At 32.1% G+C, this 22,444-nt stretch overlaps 2 protein-coding genes across 4 annotated transcripts in view; one reads left to right on the top strand and one right to left on the bottom strand.

Moving 5' to 3' along the window:
* Positions 1-4,232, top strand: part of LOC107440663 (acid-sensing ion channel 4-A-like) — a 29,872-nt gene extending 25,640 nt beyond the window's left edge. Inside the window, exons 11-13 of the mRNA XM_043049462.3 lie at positions 2,061-2,110; positions 2,191-2,266; positions 3,979-4,232. Coding sequence (XP_042905396.3) covers positions 2,061-2,110; positions 2,191-2,266; positions 3,979-4,185 — 333 coding nt within the window. The 3' untranslated portion in view covers positions 4,186-4,232. The remainder of the gene's footprint in view (positions 1-2,060; positions 2,111-2,190; positions 2,267-3,978) is intronic.
* Positions 4,233-6,981: 2,749 nt separating this feature from the next.
* LOC107440657 (cytochrome P450 3A41) lies at positions 6,982-22,215 on the bottom strand. 3 transcript variants are annotated; one of them, XM_043049463.3, is made up of 7 exons: positions 21,912-22,215; positions 17,968-18,256; positions 16,242-16,421; positions 13,795-13,956; positions 10,112-10,340; positions 7,559-7,750; positions 6,982-7,461 (listed from the first exon to the last, which is right to left on the bottom strand). In XM_043049463.3, the coding sequence occupies exons 2-7, from the start codon at positions 18,247-18,249 to the stop codon at positions 7,010-7,012; spliced, it is 1,497 nt and encodes a 498-aa protein (XP_042905397.2). In that variant the 5' UTR covers positions 18,250-18,256; positions 21,912-22,215; the 3' UTR covers positions 6,982-7,009. The 3 variants fall into 3 exon arrangements, with proteins under 3 accessions (XP_042905397.2, XP_042905398.2, XP_042905399.2); XM_043049464.3 differs by having other exon boundaries at positions 17,968-18,266; positions 21,912-22,197; XM_043049465.3 differs by having other exon boundaries at positions 17,968-18,269; positions 21,912-21,930.
* Positions 22,216-22,444: the final 229 nt, after the last annotated feature.

Genomic DNA, 22,444 nt, shown 5'->3' with positions numbered 1-22,444 from the left:
ATGACTGCTGGTAAATCGTTCTTTTCTTCATTAGATCCTCTGATAGATATTTAAGTTTTCCAAGTCGTCATTATTTTCTTTGTCTTTCGGAGACAAAATGTTAGATCCACCGCAACTGGAGGATGACTGCTGGTAAATCGTTCTTTTCTTCATTAGATCCTCTGATAGATATTTAAGTTTTCCAAGTCGTCATTATTTTCTTTGTCTTTCGGAGACAAAATGTTAGATCCACCGCAACTGGAGGATGACTGCTGGTAAATCGTTCTTTTCTTCATTAGATCCTCTGATAGATATTTAAGTTTTCCAAGTCGTCATTATTTTCTTTGTCTTTCGGAGACAAAATGTTAGATCCACCGCAACTGGAGGATGACTGCTGGTAAATCGTTCTTTTCTTCATTAGATCCTCTGATAGATATTTAAGTTTTCCAAGTCGTCATTATTTTCTTTGTCTTTCGGAGACAAAATGTCAGATCCACCGCAACTGGAGGTTGACTGCTGGTAAATCGTTCTTTTCTTCATTAGATCCTCTGATAGATATTTAAGTTTTCCAAGTCGTCATTATTTTCTTTGTCTTTCGGAGACAAAATGTTAGATCCACCGCAGCTGGAGGATGACTGCTGGTAAATCGTTCTTTTCTTCATTAGATCCTCTGATAGATATTTAAGTTTTCCAAGTCGTCATTATTTTTTTAATCTTTCGGAGACAAAATGTTAGATCCACCGCAGCTGGAGGTTGACTGCTGGTAAATCGTTCTTTTCTTCATTAGATCCTCTTATAGATATTTAAGTTTTCCAAGTCGTCATTATTTTCTTTGTCTTTCGGAGACAAAATGTTAGATCCACCGCAACTGGAGGATGACTGCTGGTAAATCGTTCTTTTCTTCATTAGATCCTCTGATAGATATTTAAGTTTTCCAAGTCGTCATTATTTTCTTTGTCTTTCGGAGACAAAATGTTGGATCCACCGCAACTGGAGGTTGATTGCTGGTAAATCGTTCTTTTCCTCATTTGATCCTCTTATAAATATTTAAGTTTTCCAAGTCGTCATTATTTTTTTTTTGTCTTATGGAGACAAAATGTTGGATCCACCGCAGCTGGAGGTTGACTGCTGGTAAATCGTTCTTTTCTTCATTTGATCCTCTTATAGATATTTAAGTTTTCCTAGTCGTCATTATTTTCTTTGTCCTTCGGAGACAAAATGTTGGATCCACCGCAGTTCGAGGTTGACTGCCTTTGAATTGTTCTTGTCTTAACTAGATGGCGCTCAGTAAAAATAATTCTGTTGCAAAAGTATGAGTATGAAGGGAAAAAAACATTTGTTTATCATAATGTGAGAGAGTTTCATGTAATAAATTTGATCTTTAATTTTACATGTTATAGAAAATAAAAATTGACTTTACGATTATGGACGCTAATCGAAGTCCACAGTGGGCAAAGAGTTGTTTAGTGGGAAATAAACTAATTTAGTATGGTAATACATAGTTTCATGATGGCCGAATATTATTTCGCATTAAATAAGAAAGAAAAGCAGAAATTAAAATTTGGAACCTGTGCCACGCATATTTTTCATGCATTAAATGTTTATTTTAACATTCAAATATATATAAAAAAAGTTATTATTAGCGCTTTATTAGCTAAATTATGATTACGACTAAGAGGTGTTGCTTTTAGAATGATAAATATCATCGGGACATAAAAAGTAGCTTTTATTAATAAATCATTAAAAATACTTAATCAAAATTATTGACAAAACGATTTCATTGCCAATTAAAGTATATATCTTTAAATAGATTAAAGCGAAAACATAACATGAGTAAAACACAAATGAAAGTACAGCTTTTCGTTTTTTTCAGTTCGTTAAGCATAGAAATGGACAAATTTCCGTTTTTAGGTCGAAATTTTTTTTCCTTCTCTTTTATACTTGAAAGACGTAGTTTTTCAATTACTGTACAGATATACTTCTCCGAACATCTATCAGAGACACTTATTTTATTTATTTATCTATTAGCGGCAACATCCAATGTCTGCATGACAGAGAGTAACATACTTTATTTATTTTAGTATAATCATCATATACATTCTCATATGAATCGATCCTGGGAGGATAAAATGTAAGATTTTAATTACTCTTGAAATTTTATATCTATTATATTTATGTTTGAAAATAAATCCATTGGGTAACTTTTTGCAGGAAAAACCTGGCTACGGTGAAGATCTTTTACTCTACACTGGAACATAAAAAGTATAGGCATTTACCAAAATACAATGTAAGTTTGATTACTTTAATGAGACAACAATTAGGGCTTCAGCGACAAAATATCGTTGATTAAATTTTTATTTTTGGACGCAACTCGAAATGCGTCCTTAAAAAAGTGCTCAAAAATGGAAAGTAAGGTTTACGAAAAAGAAAATTGCTTGAAATGCGTATTTAAGAAAAAAAAATATATAGTTCAAAATTCGTAAACAAGAAAACGAACTCACTTCAAAATGCGTATTTACGAAAAAAGACACGCCACAAAATGAGTATTTTAGAAAATGGACAGAACGAAAAATGCGTATTTAAAAAAGCGGACACATCGAAAAATGCTTATTTAAGAAAATAGACACACCACAAATGTTGTCTTGTGTGCTTTCCTAACTTATTTCAACATTAAGTATAAACATTACGGGGTTTAACTCTCGGACGCTAATTTACTGTTCTCTTTTTTGGAGATTTTCCTCCTGACTGTAATTGACTGTAGTCAATGTAAGCTTTTATTTCGTTTAAAGTTTGCTACCTGATCTAAAATAAGATCAAGAATCAAATTTTCTATATTTAAGAAAAATTCAAATTAAAAGTCGCTGGATTGGAAAATCGTCTCTCTGACTTTGGGGTCTGGGTGGCTAGTTACATTACAACGCAACGCATTTTCTCTAACTTGAAAGTTAATAATGAATATCTAAGAAATGATGCTAGAAAACTGATGCAAAAAAATTTTTTTTAAAAATTAATTTGACATGCTGCATTACGTTATTATTGACTAGGAACGTTTTAATATTTTTTTTCAGATCTTAATTACAAAGTAGAAAGACCAGCATAATATACCATTCACAAAATCGAACACGAAGTAGAAAATGATGAAATATTTTTTATTACATTGCATTTCTTATATTATTTTACATTTTTTACAGCTAGTGACAAAACGTGAAAGCATGAAATATGATTGTTTCATACTTCTGTTTATATTGTGCCATACGATGTTTTTAACCAATAAGAATGCATCGAAAACAAAGTGAAACTGTTTTATACCATCATCTTTTTATGCTATTTAGATATACACCAAAGAGCCATTACATTATGACCACCCTGATAATAACATGTAGGACCACCTTTAGCCCTCGAAACTGCTAGCACCAGCAGTGGCATTGATTCCACAAGGTGCTGATAGGTGGTCTGAGGTATCTGGTACCAAGCTCTCACCAACTGGTCCTTCAATTCCCTCACATTGCGAGGGGGTAGCGTGGCAGCACGAATTTGATTTTCCAAGTAGGACCACAAATGCTCTATTGGATTAAGGTCAGGGGAATTTGAGGGCCAAGACATGGCTTGAAAGTCACTGGAATGTTCCTCGAACCAATCCATGACGATTCGACCCTTATGACATGGTGCATTATCCTGTTGGTAAACACCATCCCCCGCAGGAAAAACTGTTGACATGAATGGGTGAACCTGGTCTGCAATTATGTTCAAGTAGCTTACAGACGCCAGGGATTGTTCTATGAGGATTATGGGTCCTAATGTGCCCCATGAAAACATTGTTCCTGGGCGAGAAACCATGAAAATCTGGGCGAGCCCATTGTTGTAGATGGAGGGTGGTCATAATGTAATGGTTCTTCGGTGTATATGTTGTTTAGTGATGTATGCTCTTATGTTGTTCGGATATATGCTATTAGAATCATAAATAGTTCAGCTGATTGATCAAGTGTAATATATTTGCAGACAATGGAGCTGTTCAGTTACTTGGGAGGATACAGCGGAGTATGGTTAGGATTTTCCCTCCTCACAGTCTACGAACTGATAGAGATAATCTGTACAACAGTTCTGTTCGCCATCCACAAACACAAGCACAAGACAATGGTTATCTCTTCTCTCTTCAAACAGAAGAAAAAGAAGAAAAAGACAAGACACTCCGTTAAATTTTATTAATCTGTTCTAATTCATGTTTTAACCAATAAATATCCATGTTCTATTAATGTTCTAGACACTAAATATACGAATAGTGACTGTATGTCATGAATACTTAGCACTAGATTGCCCAAGGAAGTCATTTTGATTGCTTTTTTAATTTGATTAGAAAAACAATGACGACTCAATTTCTTAGAATTTTGTGACTTTTCGTACAACATATAATTTTGAATTTTAGTTAATATTTACTAATAACTTGTTATATAACTGAAAATAATGTTAAAAAAATATTTAAAATTAATTTTAAGTAAATTTCTTTATACATTATTCTTTCGCAATTTTTTGACTGCTTTTGGCAATATAAGTATTTCAGTCTTTCTAGTGTTGAGCGGAGGGGGATAGGAAAAATTGATGTTTTGAATTTAAGGAATTTTTTTTAATATCGAAAACTAAAATGCTTTGTATTTGTTAAATTATGCTGCTTGAGCTATTCTGGCTCAGGGAATAGAGCACTCGCCTCCCAATCTGGGGCCTAGGGCTCGAATTCCGGAAATGGCTGGTCGATACGAATTCCGCACCCGGCTCACACCGACCACCATGCTGACAAAAAATATCTTCAGTGGTAGACGGATCGCAGGTTAGAGTTCCCTTGCCATCAGGTTTACTGTGGGAGGATTTAGTTGTTTTCCTCTCCATGTAACGCAAATGCGGATTTGTTCCTTCAAAAAAAGTCCTCCATGAAGGCCAATTTTTTCAATACTTGATCAGGTGTTCCCTTGTCTTCTGGATTGGGTTCTGAATTACAAGGCTACGGAGTTGAACATTGATGGTCGTAATTTTAAAAATTAGATCTACTGCTCAACGACAGTTATAAAATAAAATAAAATTATGCACTCTCACAAAATTCTTCAAAATGCATTAGTTAATCATTTTTTAATAAACTCTTAAAAATAACTTGTACTTCACTGGTAAAAAGTTAATGTTACGAATTGCCAAGGAATTTGAGCTAAATTTTCTAATCCTTTCGAAAAAAGAAGGAAAAAATTTGCAAATATTCAGTTTTAAGGTTTTATCTGTTAGTTACAAAATGTTTCATACCTTCCATGAAACTAAAATGAAGAATTTTGATAATTGTTGGGGGAAATAGAAAGAAATATTGCGCAATTCTTTCTCGATTAGTAGTGTTTCGGTTCGATAGTCTTATATTTTTATAAAATTTATTTATTTCTGAATATCACTTTCGCAGAGCTCTAGAGAGCCGCGTTATTTATAAATAATAAAAGTTTGTAAGAATATAAATTTAAGCTCTGAAAATACACCAAGATACATTAAAGTAAATTCTATGTTGATTTATTCCTACACTAAGTACTTTAAATTCTCCATATAAAGATACTTAATTTACAATGATGAACATTTCTCTATACCCATGCCTCGCTCACGTTACGCTTCCGAAAAGTTTCGCAGTGATATAAAAAGTACCCATTTGGAAAGAGTTATAGGAACGGGGCGGTTCAAATGTTACAATTGAAACTTACGGGGGGAGGAGGGTAGTGAACAATATTTACGTAAGATATTAAAACCCTCTTATTATATCTGAAGTAAAAAGAAAAAGAAATATGTGACAACAAATATTGCACACAAAAAAATTTGGGAATAAGAACTGAATTCCAGGGAAATGAATTGAAAGAAATTTTTTTTAAAGAGTCAAAAGTTTTGGACACAAAAGGAAAATCCAAAGGATTTCTAAAAAGTATTTATTTAGAAAAACCTCATAAAATTAATTAAAATGTAGATTTTGAGCTAAGTTTACTTGAATTTAATCCTAAAATTAGATTACTATAGTTAATTTCCATTAAAAGTACATCAAGGCAAAACTCAGAGGGGTGGTTGATAGCGATTTTCTTACTTTTGTGGTTTTCTGAAAAGGGGGAGGAAGGGTCTGAATCGCCAAAATATATGCTTACGTAATATTTAAAAGGCCCCGAAATTGCGCTTTGCTAAGTTGATGATTTCTAATTTTCCATTTCAGTTCCTTTTAAACATTGCAAATGCATAATTTTTTTTTATCAAAATAAAATAGTTATATTCAGTGAAGAAAAATGTATCTTTTTTCACAGAAATAAATTTAAAAAAATGAAATAATTGAGTCACCAATTTTTATCTTTTTGAAAAATTATTGTTGTTGTTGTAGTTCATTTAAGTCGCACTAGAGCTGCACAACGGGCTATTGGCGACGGTCTGGGAAACATCCCTGAGGACGATCCGAAGACACAATTTTGATTCTCTGAAAAGGGGATGGCATCCCCGCTTCGGTAGCGCGACGAGCTGCACGCGAAGTCAAAACACGTTTTCAACTGTGTAAGGTTCGCATAAGTTTAATTTTACTACAGCAGAGAATAGTTTAACTTTTATAAAAAAAAGGTGCCAACATTCAGATACGAAAACAGAACGCTTCCCAAAAACATATATGTCGGCAGAGCTATAAGCGATAAGCAGAGAGCTCGTCGCACTTAACTATACTCAATACTCAACTTATATGTCGCTGTTCATTATTTTTTATTAAATACTTTTATAAAATATCTTCTCGCTTCTTTATTATATTGCATATTAATTAAATTCCTTGTCAATAAACTTTATCTTATAACTGTCAAGCAATCCTGATCGCGTTTTTTGAACTCGTCTCACCACATCCTGTACTGTCTTTAGGAGCTAGAACTTGCAAAACTCATTCTTCAAACGTTTGGAAATACTTGTCACAGACAAGACAACAACAACAACAACAGTTAACTTTACTATGTCACAAAGTGAAAAAGATGATTAGTTGTCACTATTTTTATTGTATATTTTAACATGGATTTCTTGGCGTCGCTTTTAGCCATACACCATTTACTGGAAGTATCGTAAAAGCAGCGCAGACAAGAGACAGGGGGTTATCTGTTTTCTCACAAGGTTCCAATTTCACTTTCTGCAAAATTCTGTATATAGCTATTTTCGCCTCCAACTGTGCGAAGCGAGATCCAATACAATTCCTCGGACCTGCTCCAAAAGGGAAATAAGACATGCTTTGAATGGATCCTTTATTAGTCGGTGAAAAGCGATCTGGATCAAATTTATTTGGATCAGGCCACAAATTCGGATCATGATGAATATTCCAAACTGGAGCTATGATATTTGCCCCCTTGGGTATGGTATATGGTCCCAAATCGTAGTCCCTGTCGCATTTTCTATGGATGAAACCAGTGACAGGAGGATATACACGGAGCGACTCGCTGTATACTTGATCCAAATAGGTCATATCTAGAAAATTAACGAAAATCATGAAGCAAAGAAAATTCAGGTATTTCACGATTAAAAACTCATTGAATACTGGTATTGAAAAGAGTTGCTAAATTACTTTGCAGTGTAGAATAGGAAGTATCTCTAGCCTGTCGGATCTCTTGATACAGACGATCTTGTATTTCTGGGTGTGTGGCTAATAAGAAGAATGTGAACCCTAGGGAGTTAGCCGTTGTGTTATAGCCTGCTAGAAGGACAACAAGAGCGTTCGCTATAGCTTCCTCTTCAGTCAGTTTTGTACCATTTCCATCTGTAAAAGAAAATAAAAGTAGGGAAACAGTGTTATAGAATGAAATCTTAAAGAAAAAAATATGGCGTGGTAAATTCCAGCAAATATAGGGTGTAAGTGTTTGCCCTTGACATCTATTGGTATTTTGTTTCCTGGCTCACCCTTTCGGAATCCCTTTCGAAAAAAAAGTAAAAATAAACTAACATTTCATAAGCTTTTACTTACGGCTGGTACAACAAGTTGACCAGATTGACAGGCTTCAACATACTAAGTGACGCAAGCAAAGGTTTAAGAGCCTCAAAATAATATTTAAGAAAACAAAAAAAATGACGTCAAAACTTGACGGGGGACGAAATGAGGAGTGGTATTAACATCAAAATCTATGCTTGATTGCCAAATGAAGCTGAGAAGAGATGAAAAACGATTATTAAAAACAGCTTCCCGTTTCATTGAGTGATCTAACTAATTTTGATGCTTTTCATCTCACTTTCCTCAAGAGTGATTCACCGGGCTTCAATAATCTGTTTTTCTCACTAAATATTATTTTGTGGCCATGGGTTGCATGAAGTTCTCTCGATATTTCACACAACAAGGATTCTTAATATTTATCTATCTATCTATCTATCTATATCTATATCTATATCTATATCTATCTATCTATCTATCTATCTATCTATCTATCTATCTATCTATCTATCTATCTATCTATCTATCTATCTATCTATATATATATATATATATATATATATATATATATATATATATATATATATATATATATATATATATATATATATATATATATATATATATATATATGTATATATATATATATATATATATATATATATATATATATATATATATATATATATATATCCCACAGTGCACACGGTTCGTAACTGTGGGATTCGTAACTGTTCACACTGTTCGTAAGCACACGGTTCCCAGTAAAATACCGAAGAGCATCACTGACTGCGGTCAGTACGCCGGAGGGCAATCACTTTGATCAGTCTGGGTATGGACCGAGGGTGCACGATATCGGTCCTCGTTAAACTGTTCTACAGTAAAGTGCTCAGTGCTCAACTTCGCTCGCAGGTCGTCGGGCTAATAAAGCAACAGAGTCACTCCCCTCTGCAGAGGATCAAAATCGCGATGGTATGTCTTCGAATTATCCCCAGGGATGTCACCGAGACCGTTACCAGTACATAATATATATATATATATATATATATATATATATATATATATATATATATATATATATATATATATATATATATATATATATATATATAGATAGATAAATTTTGAAAAAGTGAGATAGGACAACTAAGTTTTCAAACTGTGAACTACCCAGTTCATTTGAAGATGAAGCTTTAATGTTTTTAATAGTCCAAATGTCACATTTTAGACTGAAAGATATAGCATTCCAACCGACGCGGTTAACAAAGAACTTTTTTGTTGTTGATGATTTTAGTTCTTTCAATTTAGTTCATATCTTAAGTTCACTTTTTGCTAGAATACTAAAAATGTACATTAAGGTCAGATATTATGAAACAGATTGTATATTTTTATCTATAATATTAAAACGAAAGTTTGTCTGTACTTATGTGTGCGTCTAACGACTCCAGAACTGTCTGCTGTGCTCTGGGGATGTTCGAAAAATGAATTTTTCGAACAGGATTAGCATTAGGCGCTCACACAAATTAAGGCGCAGACGCTTTTTCTCTCTATTCACTTAAAAGATAGTTTCCATTCAACTTCGCTTAAATAAAAATGGAGTCCATTGCACGTTCTTTCATAAATAATTAGATTTTATTCAGCATCTCATTTAAGCTGAAGAATAATTAACCTGGGCTAAAATGATCACCTTAATTTGAAAACTATCTGAAGCGTCGTCATTATTTTCTTTACAGTTTCATTTTCGAAAAGTTTTTCCATAAATCTAAGTATTAAAACATCAGTAGTAATTGAAATAGATGCAAATTTAGTGCAAACTTATCGAGAAGATTGCTTTATTGTGGTAAATTTTATCAATCATGTGTTAGGCGCTGTCAATAAATAGTAGTATCAATTGGATGTCGATAAATTACTAAGTGCAGTTTATCTTTATTTTGATAAGTTGGACTTTGAATAAATTTATTTTGATTATTTATTTAATAACACAAAACAAGGAAGGGCAGCATATAATAATAAAAAGATAACGGAATTATTTTGACCGATTCTACTCTGCCAGCATATGGTTTTCAACCTTGTGCATGATTGCATAGTGCTACTTAATCTCGATATATTCATTCTTGTTTTTCTTCTTACCATGTAAACAGGTATTCAGGTCATTTAATACACACTTTTAAAGGAGTTCTGAATCCGATGACTTACCTGAAACACTATCACAGCTGTCCAGTATTGACTGAAGAATGTCCAAACTTCTTAGATTCGGGTTTTGACGCCTCTCTTTCATGACGACTTTCAAATGATCAGCTATAGTGTTTAGAGATTTCTTAAATATGAACAAATCGTCAAACAAGTGAAGAATTTTGGAAAGGAATGGAAAGAGTATGCCCAATTCTTCAATGGGATTAAATTGGTGCTTAAAAGTATCCCTCACCTGAAAGACAATTATAAGTTGAATTACATTGCATTACATAAGTTGAATTACATCATGATCTTAAAACCAATATACACCGAAGAGCCATTACATTATGACCACCCTCCATCTATAACAATGGTCTCGGCCAGGTTTTCATGGTTTCTCGCCCAGGAACAATGTTTTCATGGGGCACATTATGACCCATAATCCTCACAGAACAATCCCTGACGTCTATAACCTACTTGAACATAATTGCAGACCAGGTTCACCCATTCATGGCAACAGCTTTTCTTGCTGGGGTTGGTGTTTACAAACAGGATAATGCACCATGTCATAAGGGTCGACTCGTAGAGGAACATTCCAATGACTTTCAAGTCATGTCTTGGCTCCCAAATTCACCTGACCTTAATCCAATAGAGCATTTGTGGTCCTACTTGGAAAACCAAATTCGTGCTGCCACGCTACCACCTCGCAATGTGAGGGAATTGCAGGACCAGTTGGTGAGCGCTTGGTACCAGATACCTCAGACTATCAGCACCTTGTGGAATCAATGCCACGGCGGGTGCTAGCAGTTTTGAGGGCTGAATGTGGTTTTACATGTTATTAGCAGGGTGGTCATAATGCAATGGCTCTTCGGTGTATAGAACATGTAAATAAATTGTTAGGTTAAATTATGTTATGATCACAATACCTATTTTTTTTGGAATTGGCAATGAAAAGCTGAAAAAAATTCAAAAACAAAAATTCAGCTATGAGCTGGTCAGAAATGAGAAGCTAATGTAAACAAATTGTGTGCTATACTTTCGTTTAAGTTAAGTTATAATCAATTACATTCGCAGATTGTAAAATAATTAGCTGTTATAGTTTGGTTTGTATGGTTCAATGATTAACGCAAGAGGGAAAGGTGTTTTAATGAAACTGCGGAAGTCGGAAGATAGTCGTAATCTGCGAAAATCATCCAGAAATATTGCCGAAAAAAGAATATGTTGGGTGCACATTTTTCAAGGATAGAATGCTTTAATTCAGTCCTTGCTGTGATTCAACTTAAAAATTTACAATTGAGCATGAAGGTAAATTTTATAAATTTTCGGGATTTTATGTTACTTATGTTGAATATCGATCTAATCCATTCCACCTAAACTTTCATTTTAACTTTGGATATTACCTTCATTTTTTTACTTAGTTGCCAGGCTTTTTCTCATTTTCTCACCTTTTCACTTAGTTTACTTACATTTCACGAGTTCATAACGATTTAAAGGGTTATCGCCTAAAAACAGTGATTATGCATGATTTCAGAAATTCCTTTCAGTAAGAGTACCAATGTTTATACAAAGCTAGACTAAACTATATTAGTATCCAATGAATTGGCGAAGCGATTTTAGCTGAAAAAAGCCATCTGATAACAGTTCCACGTTTTTAGAATCGAATTAATGGTCCATTAGTATGCATATATTTCATTTCCACAATTCCGGAACAGTTATAACGTGATGGTGAAATCTTTTAATCAAATTATGACCACTTTTTAACTAGATAGGTTATTTTAGCTTATTTTGAACTAAATACTGTCTAGCAAACCGGAGAAATCCTCTTGACTGAAAGTTTGAGGATGTTTTGCTGTTATGGAAATAAGAGTAAATCTATTTCTAATGGGGGAGAATTGAAAAAAATTATACGACTTTCTCAATATCAACCAATGCAAAACTGTTAATCCTTATTTAAAATACCTCATATTTGATTTGATGAGTATTCGTCGATGGTATCATACCACTCAAAAATATTTTAATATAACATGACCATATAGGTATTATTTGCAGTTACCATAGTCTCTGTTACTATCATTTAGAAGTTTATTAGAAAGTGTAACCTAACTAACCATCATGAAGTGAATCTGGTGTCTGGAGGAAATCTTGTGATAGTCGGCAACTACAATATAATTTAAGAAAAGTCATCTTCAGATGTTAATTAGAGTGATTTAATAGTGATTCATATACAGATGATTGTGATTGATGTGTAATTTAAAATCGACGATTTTCGTTGATGTTTACATAAATGTGTTCATCAATGTTACAAGAATTAATTATTTTCAGGGCGGATTCTTGAAATCAGTGAAGATGGTCGAATGCAGGAAGTTAATGAAGCATTATATCATGCAGTGAATGGGAAAATATGTTTTTTCTTTCTATATTTATCTTCACTAATTAGTATTTCTATCCGTTTAATTAATAAAAGTGGAATCTGAGATTTCAATGAAGCCATGAAAAAAAAAAGAATGGATGATTCAAATGGATTAATTAGTAAAACGTGGAGGTGTTATGGTTACACATTAATTCGTTTAATAAAATTATAACTAAATTTAAATATATCAATAGTTAAATCAACATGTAAGAATTCTCGATTTGAATCTGTGTAGAAAAGAATGAACATATTTTGTTCAAAACAATCGATTAAAATGAAGTCACTCAAATCATTATTTAGAATAATTTATTTTAAAAAGTTGAGAACTGAATTTGAAACTGAACTGATTTGAAGATTTTCAAATGAACCCATAAGAATTTCTTGAAAAAAAAAATATATTAGAACTAGTGGGCTGCGCCCCCTACTCGCTAACTCTCGCCAACACCCGAAAATTGCTACGCAGTCTTATATGGTTTGCTTCGCAAACCAAGCTCGCTTCGCTCGCTACTAACTTAGGTACATTGCAAATGCACAAAATTCTAAGAATTCAAAACACTCATTGAAATCCATATAACAACTTTCTTTTTTTTTAAAAAAAAAAAAAAAATTAGTATTATAGGAAAACGTTTCTCTATATAACATAAAATCATAATGGTCTGACACCGTTTTCCATTGTTGTCGGCGCATTTTTATTGGCCGGAAAATCACGTGGTAGGATCCAGTTTTCCCCCATTCATTTCCATATTGTTTAGGTTGTCATCAGCAAATCACACTTGGTGAGATTGCTCTCTCTGGTTATTTCAGTTTCCGTTTTTAAAAGCGCTATATGTTGAGCCACCTCAGCTAGATTTGTCATGTGACATTTTTAGTGGTAATCATTGGTTGATTTTCTAGCGTTGCCATTTGGGGAGTTGTAATGAGGCTTTTTTTGTCGCCGTGCAAGATATATATATATATATATATATATATATATATATAGATTAATTATTTCGAATCAGATGATTAAACTGATAGTTTTGAATTATTGGATTTGTTCTGTTGATCGGATTGATTAACAAATTATATCCAGTAATTTAATGATTTTTTCGATTTACAAATTAATATCCAGTAATTCAATACCCAAACTATAAATATTCTACCGCAACAAGACTTCTAAATTGTGGTATGGTGTCCATTAGTTAAAATAACGGTTAGGTAGAATGTGTGTCTCTCACGTTGAAGTGAACCCACTGAGGGTCAATCGTCTTCTTACAGAGGATGGACTATAGAGTTTTTTTATTTTTTAATTTAAACTTACAGCTTGTAGAATATCATCTTTTGGATTCTCTTGAATATTTTTCTTCACGGCAAGAGCACATGCAGATATCACATCCAATGTTAATCCTTGCCCTAGCTCATGGATGTTGATTATTTCCTTGTTATTTGCTTTTTTCATTACTAAATCAACAAACAAATCAACCTAGAGGTAAAAAAAAAATATTTATATTTGGTAAACCAAAATAGGAGAAATATTACTTCTGAAATATAGTAGGTTTGCAAACCCTGTATTTTTTATATTGAAACACTTTTTTTTGATGACCGCGAAAATGTAACATTGTCTAAATTTGTTGAGCGCTATGTTGAGCGCTATGTAACATTTCATAAATCCGATAAGCACCAGATTTTAACAGTGTATTAATCTGGTGCTCATCAGACCAAGTAAAATACACATGCTGTTTCTGTTCATCAGCTATCTGCAAGTAAAACTGAAGAGAAATCACACGTGTTAACATTTTCATTCTGAAAAGTAAATTTTAGTTGTTGCAAGATCTTATTGCCAATGCTATCTCTTGTTAACACGCATAGAAAAAAAATTAAATCCTTTATGTTAATGAACTAAAAGCTGGTAAACTTAATGCTTAATTTTACTCCCTATTATAGTGTTTTTTTTTAATTGGCTGCTGAAGAAGATTTTTCAGTGGGTTGATAAAATAAGTACCAAACATGCTTGGGAATTGAGCACTGGGTTTGACTGACCACCGAACCTCCAGCACTCCTGAGTCCAAGGTCAAGAAAATTGAGAGGGCACAGTAGGCCTTAGTCCTCTTTCGGCTGTCTCACCACTGAGTTTATTTTTAGTTTTAAAGAAGATTTGACGTCTGTTTTACCAAAGTAAACGATTTTCAACAACTTTTGTTGAAAAGGTAAGAAAAAAATGTTTAAAATATAAATAAGAAGGATAAAAAACAAACAAAAACTCGAATAATACAAATCTCTTTAGATAGTTTTGTTTACTGATACAAAGTAAATTCATTTAACAAGTTCAGGTCAGATTTTTATCAACAAATAAATATTTGATATTTCTTTGGACAGCCTATACCATTTATTTAGTCATTTTATTATTTTTAATTATTTATCTAGTTATTAACTTAACTTATTTTTAATAACTCTATGAGTTAAATCTCCTTTAAACTGGGTCAAATGAGTTGCATTTGGTGCAGCATAGTTGCATCCGGTTTTTTGCGCTATTAAACTACGCATTCAACTAAATCGCACAGCAGACAGAAACAGCTGGAATAGTTTAAAAAATTCATTTCCAATGTTTTACGTTCTGAAATTAATTAAACTAAGCAAGCCGTCAAATTTCGATGTGAAAAAGATTGACATAAAATACATTATATTTAACATTATAGAACAATGTTATAATCTCGTAAAAACATGTGTACATGAAGACTAATAAATCTAGAGTCTTAAGGCTGTTTTTCGAAGGATCTGTGGTAGCATGAAATGATGCTTTTTTGTGACTAATATGCTATTTTCATGACTAATGATAGCTTGCAACAGTTAACTCATGACCGTTAGTTAAGTTTAGCCTATCTGGGGTGCGGAGTAGACCTACCTCCTCGCGGTACACCCTGGAAACGTATCCTAATACGGCTAAGTGGTCTACAGCTTTCGGCATGTTCTCCAGCCAATGCTATAGTCGAAAATGACCTCCTAAATATCCCTAATGGTCCACGCCGTGAAGTTGTGGCACAGTTTCGACTTCTAACGGGCCACGACTGTCTGACTGAACACTTGCACCGCATCGGTATTCTAAATTCACCTGACTGTCCGCTCTGCAACTTGGCAGAGCCCATGAATAGGACCCACCTTCGCCGCTGTGCTGCATTGCATTCCGGCTCTGAATCGTCGCTTTATTGGCAAGCCAGAGAACTTTTAGGGCAATGACTTCGGTCATTCTGTTTAGTTTATTTATTCACCTGTTTTGTCTTTGCATTTGTTTTCTGTGTAATTTCTTGTTTATGCCCTGCCATTGGAAATAAAAAGTTTAGCCTATCTTTAGCCAGCATCTTCTTTGCTTATTCTAAAAATGGCGCAAACGTCAATACGAAGAAAAATCACAGTCTTGAGAAAATGGAAAACGCTTGTGGTCTAATTTTTTAATATTTAGAATATTACTCCAATGCTGCATTATCTGGGCATACAAAAATTTGAAAAAAATGGTGATAAGGTATCGTTTATGATAATTTCTATCTAGGTGGAAAAATGTCGCCAAATTGGCGATTTTTTAAAAAGTTGAACAACTTCTAAAATATTTTAGCTATTTGTCCATTCTGAAGCCCAGATATTTTTTTTACAGCAGGATGGCGTACACAGTTTACAATTATAGCCTTGCTTCAAGCGTAAGGGAATAAAACTGTCGCTTTTTTTGTATTTACCTTGGCGAAAGAGCTTCAAAAAACCTTGCTAAAGAATATTTACCTTCTTGGAAACGACATCTGTCATAAATTTGATTTTTCCCGAAGAGAATGCTGGAGTGAGGACATTTCGAACTTCCTTCCATCGTTTGTCTCGAAGTCCAATTAACATTTTAGGAAATGGATCCGTTTGCAACAGAAATGTGGGCTTGTTACTGAATACGCTGAAATCTTTTATTAAAACCTGTAAATAATTTAGATTATTTTTGAAGTATTTCTTATTTCTAAATTTCTATCAAAAGAGAAAAAAAAAGTAGATATGCTAACGTGTAGAAGTTGCCGATCAACAAGACATTTGGTTTACCAGTATAACTAAAATTTCAGGAAATGGTTCTGTTTTTATCAGAGATCTGGGCTTTTTACTAAATACACAGGAATCTTTTATTCAAAACCTGGAAATACAGTCACTGGGCAAATTATTGGACGAAGATTCTATGTAAAATCTTAATTATCAGGTGATACTATACAGCTTTATTGTTCTACGCGACAAAAACCGGTTTGCATTTGTTTACATTTGTACATCAATGGGTTGAATTAGACGATATATAATATAAATTTGACAATTGGATAAAATAGGCGATATATTATATAAAAATACTTTTATATTTAAACATACATGTAATGTTAATTCAAGAGATTTTTATATATACTTCCTATTTTTATTTATTTTTAACGTATTGTAACATAATGTTAACCAATTGATACACGATCCCAATCAAATGCAAACCGGTTTCAGTAGCGTAAAAACAATAAAGCTGTATAATTAAGATAATTAATTGATAGATTGATGATTAAGATTTTACATAGAATCTTATAGTGCGTTTAATAATTTGGCCAGAGATTGTAAGTTAGTTTATATTGAAAGTATTCTTTATTTCTAGATTTTAAACAAAAGCGGAAAAAAGTAGATCTGTTAATGTGTAAAAGTTGTAGATCAACAAGGTATTTGATTGACCAGTACCACTAACATTATAGGAAATGGATCTTCTGTTTTCATCAGAGATCCCGATTTGTTACTGAAAGCGCTGAAATCTTTGATAAAATCATGTCATTTACTTTGTTTCCATTTCAAGTAGTCAATAATTATACCAAAAAAGTAAATTTGTTAATGAGTAAAATTGTCGATCAACAAGGTATTCGACTTACAGCACCATTAACATTTAAAATTATGTTTTCGTTTTCACCAGAAATTTCAGCTTGATACTAGAGTTTCTCTTACTATGTTATCAGTTCCTTTTGTAAAATAGGAGGCTTGTTAGATATAAGAACTCTACTTATTAAATATGCTGATATCTGTGGTAAAAAATCTAATCTTTGATTAAATCTAATTAAAATCTTATCTTTGATTGAAATCTGATTGAAATCTAACCTTTGATTAAAACGCGATTAAAATTTAGTTTTTTTTAAATTAAAATCTAAAGCTACTTCCAATAACGTAGGCATGAATTATTGTTGCTGATTTGGATTAATGATCCAGGTCAGACTACAAGATAATCGCGCCGCTAACAAAACAACTAAATATTGTTTGTTTTCATTGTTATTATTGCTTTTGAAGAAATATTGTTTGATAAGCGAAATAATAATGGTAAAAACACTTCATTTATGTATTTTAAGGTCTCAGTGTACTACTTCAGGGATTTATAAATTCAAGAATTTTTAAATTCAAGGATTTATAAATTCAAGAATTCTAGGACTGAAAATTTTTTGTTTAATTAAAAAAAAATACTTACTTTCTTTAACATTTCCAAGTCCTTAATTACAACATAAATATCTTCTCCCATGAAATATCCAAACACGTCTCCATATTTTTTGAGCCAATCTTCTATGATATCATTTGGATTGGGTTCCTTCTTTAACTGGTACATATTCCCAGCTATGAAATCAGGTTTTGGTCCTGGTATTCCATATTTTTTTAAGCTTCGATGAATATTACGTCGACGGATGATCCATCGAGTTAAAATAATAGCAAAGCAAGCTAGGATAACTCCGAAAAACCCCAAGGCTACCTCCATGGCGAATCTGTAATAGACTTCTTTAATTAAATTAGCGTAATCTACTTTTTCAAAACACAATAAAATAGCTTTAGTCTAAAAGTTTCTTCTTAGTTCAAATTTGGCTTGATATTTGATCGGATTTTTTTTTCTGAGTCGGGATAATTACAAGTCCTCAATTTGGACATTGCAACCTACAGCTCCGGCAACGATGCAATCATTTAGTTTTTACATTGTGCGATTAGTAATGTCTAGTTTAAGGAGAAAAAAATATTTGATATGCTTTTATAGTATTCATAGTTTCATACTTTTACAGTATTCATACTTTTTAAATATATTTCTAAAATACTTGTCGAAAATGAAGTGAAAGAAAAAACAAGGCACATCGCAAATTAATATTTAAACAAAGAAAATAAAACGTTATCAAAATCTAGGAAATCTCTACAGTTGAAGGCGGAACTATATGCATCAAAATCTGTTTAAATGCCCGGGGAACCTGATTGGATTTGATTGGTTATTATTCGAAGCACATTCAGGTTTCACTGAACAATTTAAGCGTTTTGATATGTTCATCCTGCTTACCTCACAAGTAGTTCCACAGATTTTGTAAGCTCTTTTGTGTCTTTCTTGTTTAAGTGTTAACTGGCAAACTCTCAAGTATGCTCTTTTTTCGTAAAGAACACCCTAAATACTTATTTTTGGAATCTTTATCAAGAATGAAAACCCAAAAGTATTCATATTGGGGGTCTTGATTTGTCAGGTCAAAACCTGACATATCATGTTGCAGGAAGTTGGCTGTAATAAACAGCAAAACAGGTTTGACTGCGGGAGTAAACAGAGAGGAGTTGAAAGACGATTATTAGAAAGTTCTTCAAATTTCAGCCAGCCTAATAATCACTGAAGAACTAGAGAGGATGTCTCCCCGAGTCATCACTGAGGATGCTTAAGAAACCAGAGAGGATTTGAATGATGATTATTTATTAATAACACCTGCAAGTTTCGCAGAGTAATCAAACAGTTTTTAGGTTCTTCATCGTCCGAGGTAATCACAAATTATTCCACAGATTTCGAGTGTGCTTTTGCTTTTTTCTCGTTCTGAATTAGTAAACCCTCTTGTGAAAACTTTTTTAAATTCAATTTTGTCATAGAATTGAGAAGTAGAGTGTACCGTAATATTTATTTTATAGAAACCGAGGAAGAAAACAAAAAAAAATTATGCACTTTGGGAACAGGCAATTATTTATAAAGCAATATTTCATTACACAACCTATTATTACAATGAAAATATTGTACACAATCTAGGTAAAAACAAAACCTCTGTCGAAATCTGACAGTAAAGGAAGACGTTAGTAATAAACGACAATACAGTCTTGAGTATGAAGAAGTGGAAAGTGGGAAGAAGTGGAAAGAGGTTGAAAGATGATAATCAGAAACACCTTTAAGTTTTAACCTAAAACAAAGAAAGACATGTTTTGATGTTTATTATATTTGCCGTCCTCTACTGCAATTGGTCAGACTTCGATACCATTTTTGTTTCTTTTTTCGTTAAATATTAAATTACGACCTCCAATGTGTTTGCGCTTTTGTTGGTAAGAGTTCGAAAAATATGTAATGAGTGGTTTTTGCGATACACCTTGTATATGGGTGATTCTCACGAAATATGACAATTCACTGTCCCTTGCTCCAAGATCTAATACTATAATAGATACTAAAAGAACTCTTTTTTAAAGAAATTAATAAATTGCATTGCTGTTAGCATTTTAAAATGACTTTGCACTAGCATTGACTGTTTTGTATAGTTAAAAAATTTAATTGAACTTCAAAATGTCATTTTCCTGGCATGTCCCAAACAATGTTTCCAATAATAACTAGCTTCAAAACTTCCCATGCATTTTTCAAAATCTAATTTTTTCTATCCTATCCTATGTAAGCACTTCTAGAATATACGCAGAGGGTATTATTTACAAAAACTTAGTTTAAAATAATTTTTTCTGTCAATATTTTGTTTATCCCAAGAAAATCTGTCGTGGCTACTTTTATTTAGTGGTTTATAACCAAAATAGATAGAACCAGCAAAGAATATCTTATATTAATAGATTGATTAGATACCCTCTTATATGAACATGTCTTATAGCATGAATAAAGAACCAATTTTCTGGTTCAAAATCTATTTCAAAAAATTTTTCAAGATGAGTAGATTTTTGTGTTGTCATTTTCCTGGCTTCTTGAAATCATTAATAACATGAACTATATAGATTTATCTGAGTTATTTTAAGAAATCCTGTTTTTTTTTGTAGAATGTAAACATCTTAGGTCAAAATATTAAATTAAAGTAAAGTTATATGCTATAAAATGGCGAATTTGTCATTATCCTGGCTGTCATTTTCCTGGCTTATGAATTCCAGGAAATTGAAGTGTTACCAGAAAATTTTTTAAGGTGCTAATACTGTAAAGGGGAAAAGCAAATATTAACCTAATACCAAGTTTATGTATGATTGTAATATGGTTGGATGTAATCAAAGTTATTTATTTATTTAATGATTGATTATTATATACAATTTTATTCTGTACGTATCAGCAACAAAAAAGAATTTGATTCTTTCTACAGTGGATAAAAGAATTAATTTAAGCAATTTGTGGTCCATCTAACATAAAGGCTTAAGTTGAGTTACTTACTACTAACTTAAAATGACTGCTTTTTAAACTTCTAAGCTAATATGTCACTTCCCTGGCATTCAAGATTTGGGGAATTTCTGTTTTATTTTTGTTCTCGAGCAAATGTCAATAAACTACATTGCTGTCTGTAAGATATTAATAAATGTAACTAAAGAAGTATACAAAAATTTTTTTAGATTATTTTGAAGATTTTAAATTCGAAGAAATTTCTTGACCCGAATTGTCATGTTTAAAAATAATCACCCATATATTCTGGGTGGGGATCATAGAACACCCTATGCAAGAATAAGCCTCGTAAATTTTAACAGCAGATTAAAATGCTTTGATATTTGTTACAGGGAATAAAAATAAATCAAGGAGAATAAACGGTATATGATAAGAAAAGATTCATATTACTGCGAGACGTATGTTAGGTTAGTGAGGAAGTTATTTCTATTTCCTAATCTCAATGTCATTGGTGCGTCTCACTCTTAAAAACACTAACATAAAAACTACATAGTTACATTAAATGAATAATTGAATAATTACAATAATGAATAATTACAATAAATGAATAAAATTTGAAAAAAATTAAAATAAATGAAAATGAGTAAAAACAAATAAATAAAAATAAATAAATACAAATAAATAATCAATAAATAAAAATAAATAATTAGAATAAATAATAAATAAATGAATAAATAAAAAAAATAAAAAAATAAATGCAAGTAAGGGAAAAATAAATAAAAACAAATAAATACAAATAAATAAATAATAAATCAAAATAAATAACTAAATTGACATTTGAAATTTCAATAATATATTTTTTGCATGAAACTAAATAAATCTGAAAAAATATACAGAATATAATTTTATTAAAACAGTTCTTCCAACCTATTATTTATATGAAATATAATTTACATGTCACATTAAAATATATTTATATATTATTTAGAGAAAATATAATTTACATATTACATTAAAATAGATCTATATATTATTTAGAGGGAATATAATCTTATACTCACATAAATCAACTTTAGTATGTGGTAATCTTATACTCACATAAATCAACATTCATATTTTCCTATTTTTACATCGCGAATTTATCTGCTTGCAAAACAAAGATGAGATAAATACACGCAGATAAGAGATTTAATGTCGTTAAATTATTTAGGAGGTTATCAAAAAATCCCGCAGAAATTATGCAACTCGTCTTTGAAATTTTTGAGGTCTCATCATAATAATTTCGAATAAATGCTTATTCATTAGCTAGAGTTAATAACTATTAATCATAAATTTATATTAATATTTTTTAATCATATCAAGCACTGATTAAAGTTAGTGACAAATAGTCAGATAAAGATAATTACCTACGCAATACTGTAACTTTAAAAAAAAGTACAATAAGCTTTTATGTAATGATTAGATTTTCATGCACTAAATCCAACTAGAACACAGCCAACCAAAGCCACCCCGTCGGTTAGTGGGTTCCGTATTCATCTACCACTGCTTTGGCCGAGGTTCAATTCCCCATTCTAAATGCTGGAAGTGCAATCGG

Source organism: Parasteatoda tepidariorum, chromosome 1 (genome assembly GCF_982258835.1).
Source record: "Parasteatoda tepidariorum strain Cologne lab strain chromosome 1, Ptep-v5.0, whole genome shotgun sequence".
NCBI classification, from domain to species: Eukaryota; Metazoa; Arthropoda; class Arachnida; order Araneae; family Theridiidae; genus Parasteatoda; species Parasteatoda tepidariorum.
The sequence above is the reverse complement of the archived record's forward strand: the minus strand, read 5'-3'. Positions and strand labels throughout refer to the sequence as shown.

Excerpts from the sequence above, each read along its gene's own strand:
- LOC107440657 (XM_043049464.3), bottom strand. The coding sequence starts at position 21,960 with ATGTTGATTTATGTGAGTATAAGATTACCACATACTAAAGTTGATTTA. Across the intron at positions 18,267-21,911 it reads ACATACTAAAGTTGATTTAT|TCTATTACAGATTCGCCATG; the intron begins GTGAGTATAAGA and ends TAATTAAAGAAG. Across the intron at positions 16,422-17,967 it reads ACTTGGAAATGTTAAAGAAA|GTTTTAATAAAAGATTTCAG; the intron begins GTAAGTATTTTT and ends AATTATTTACAG.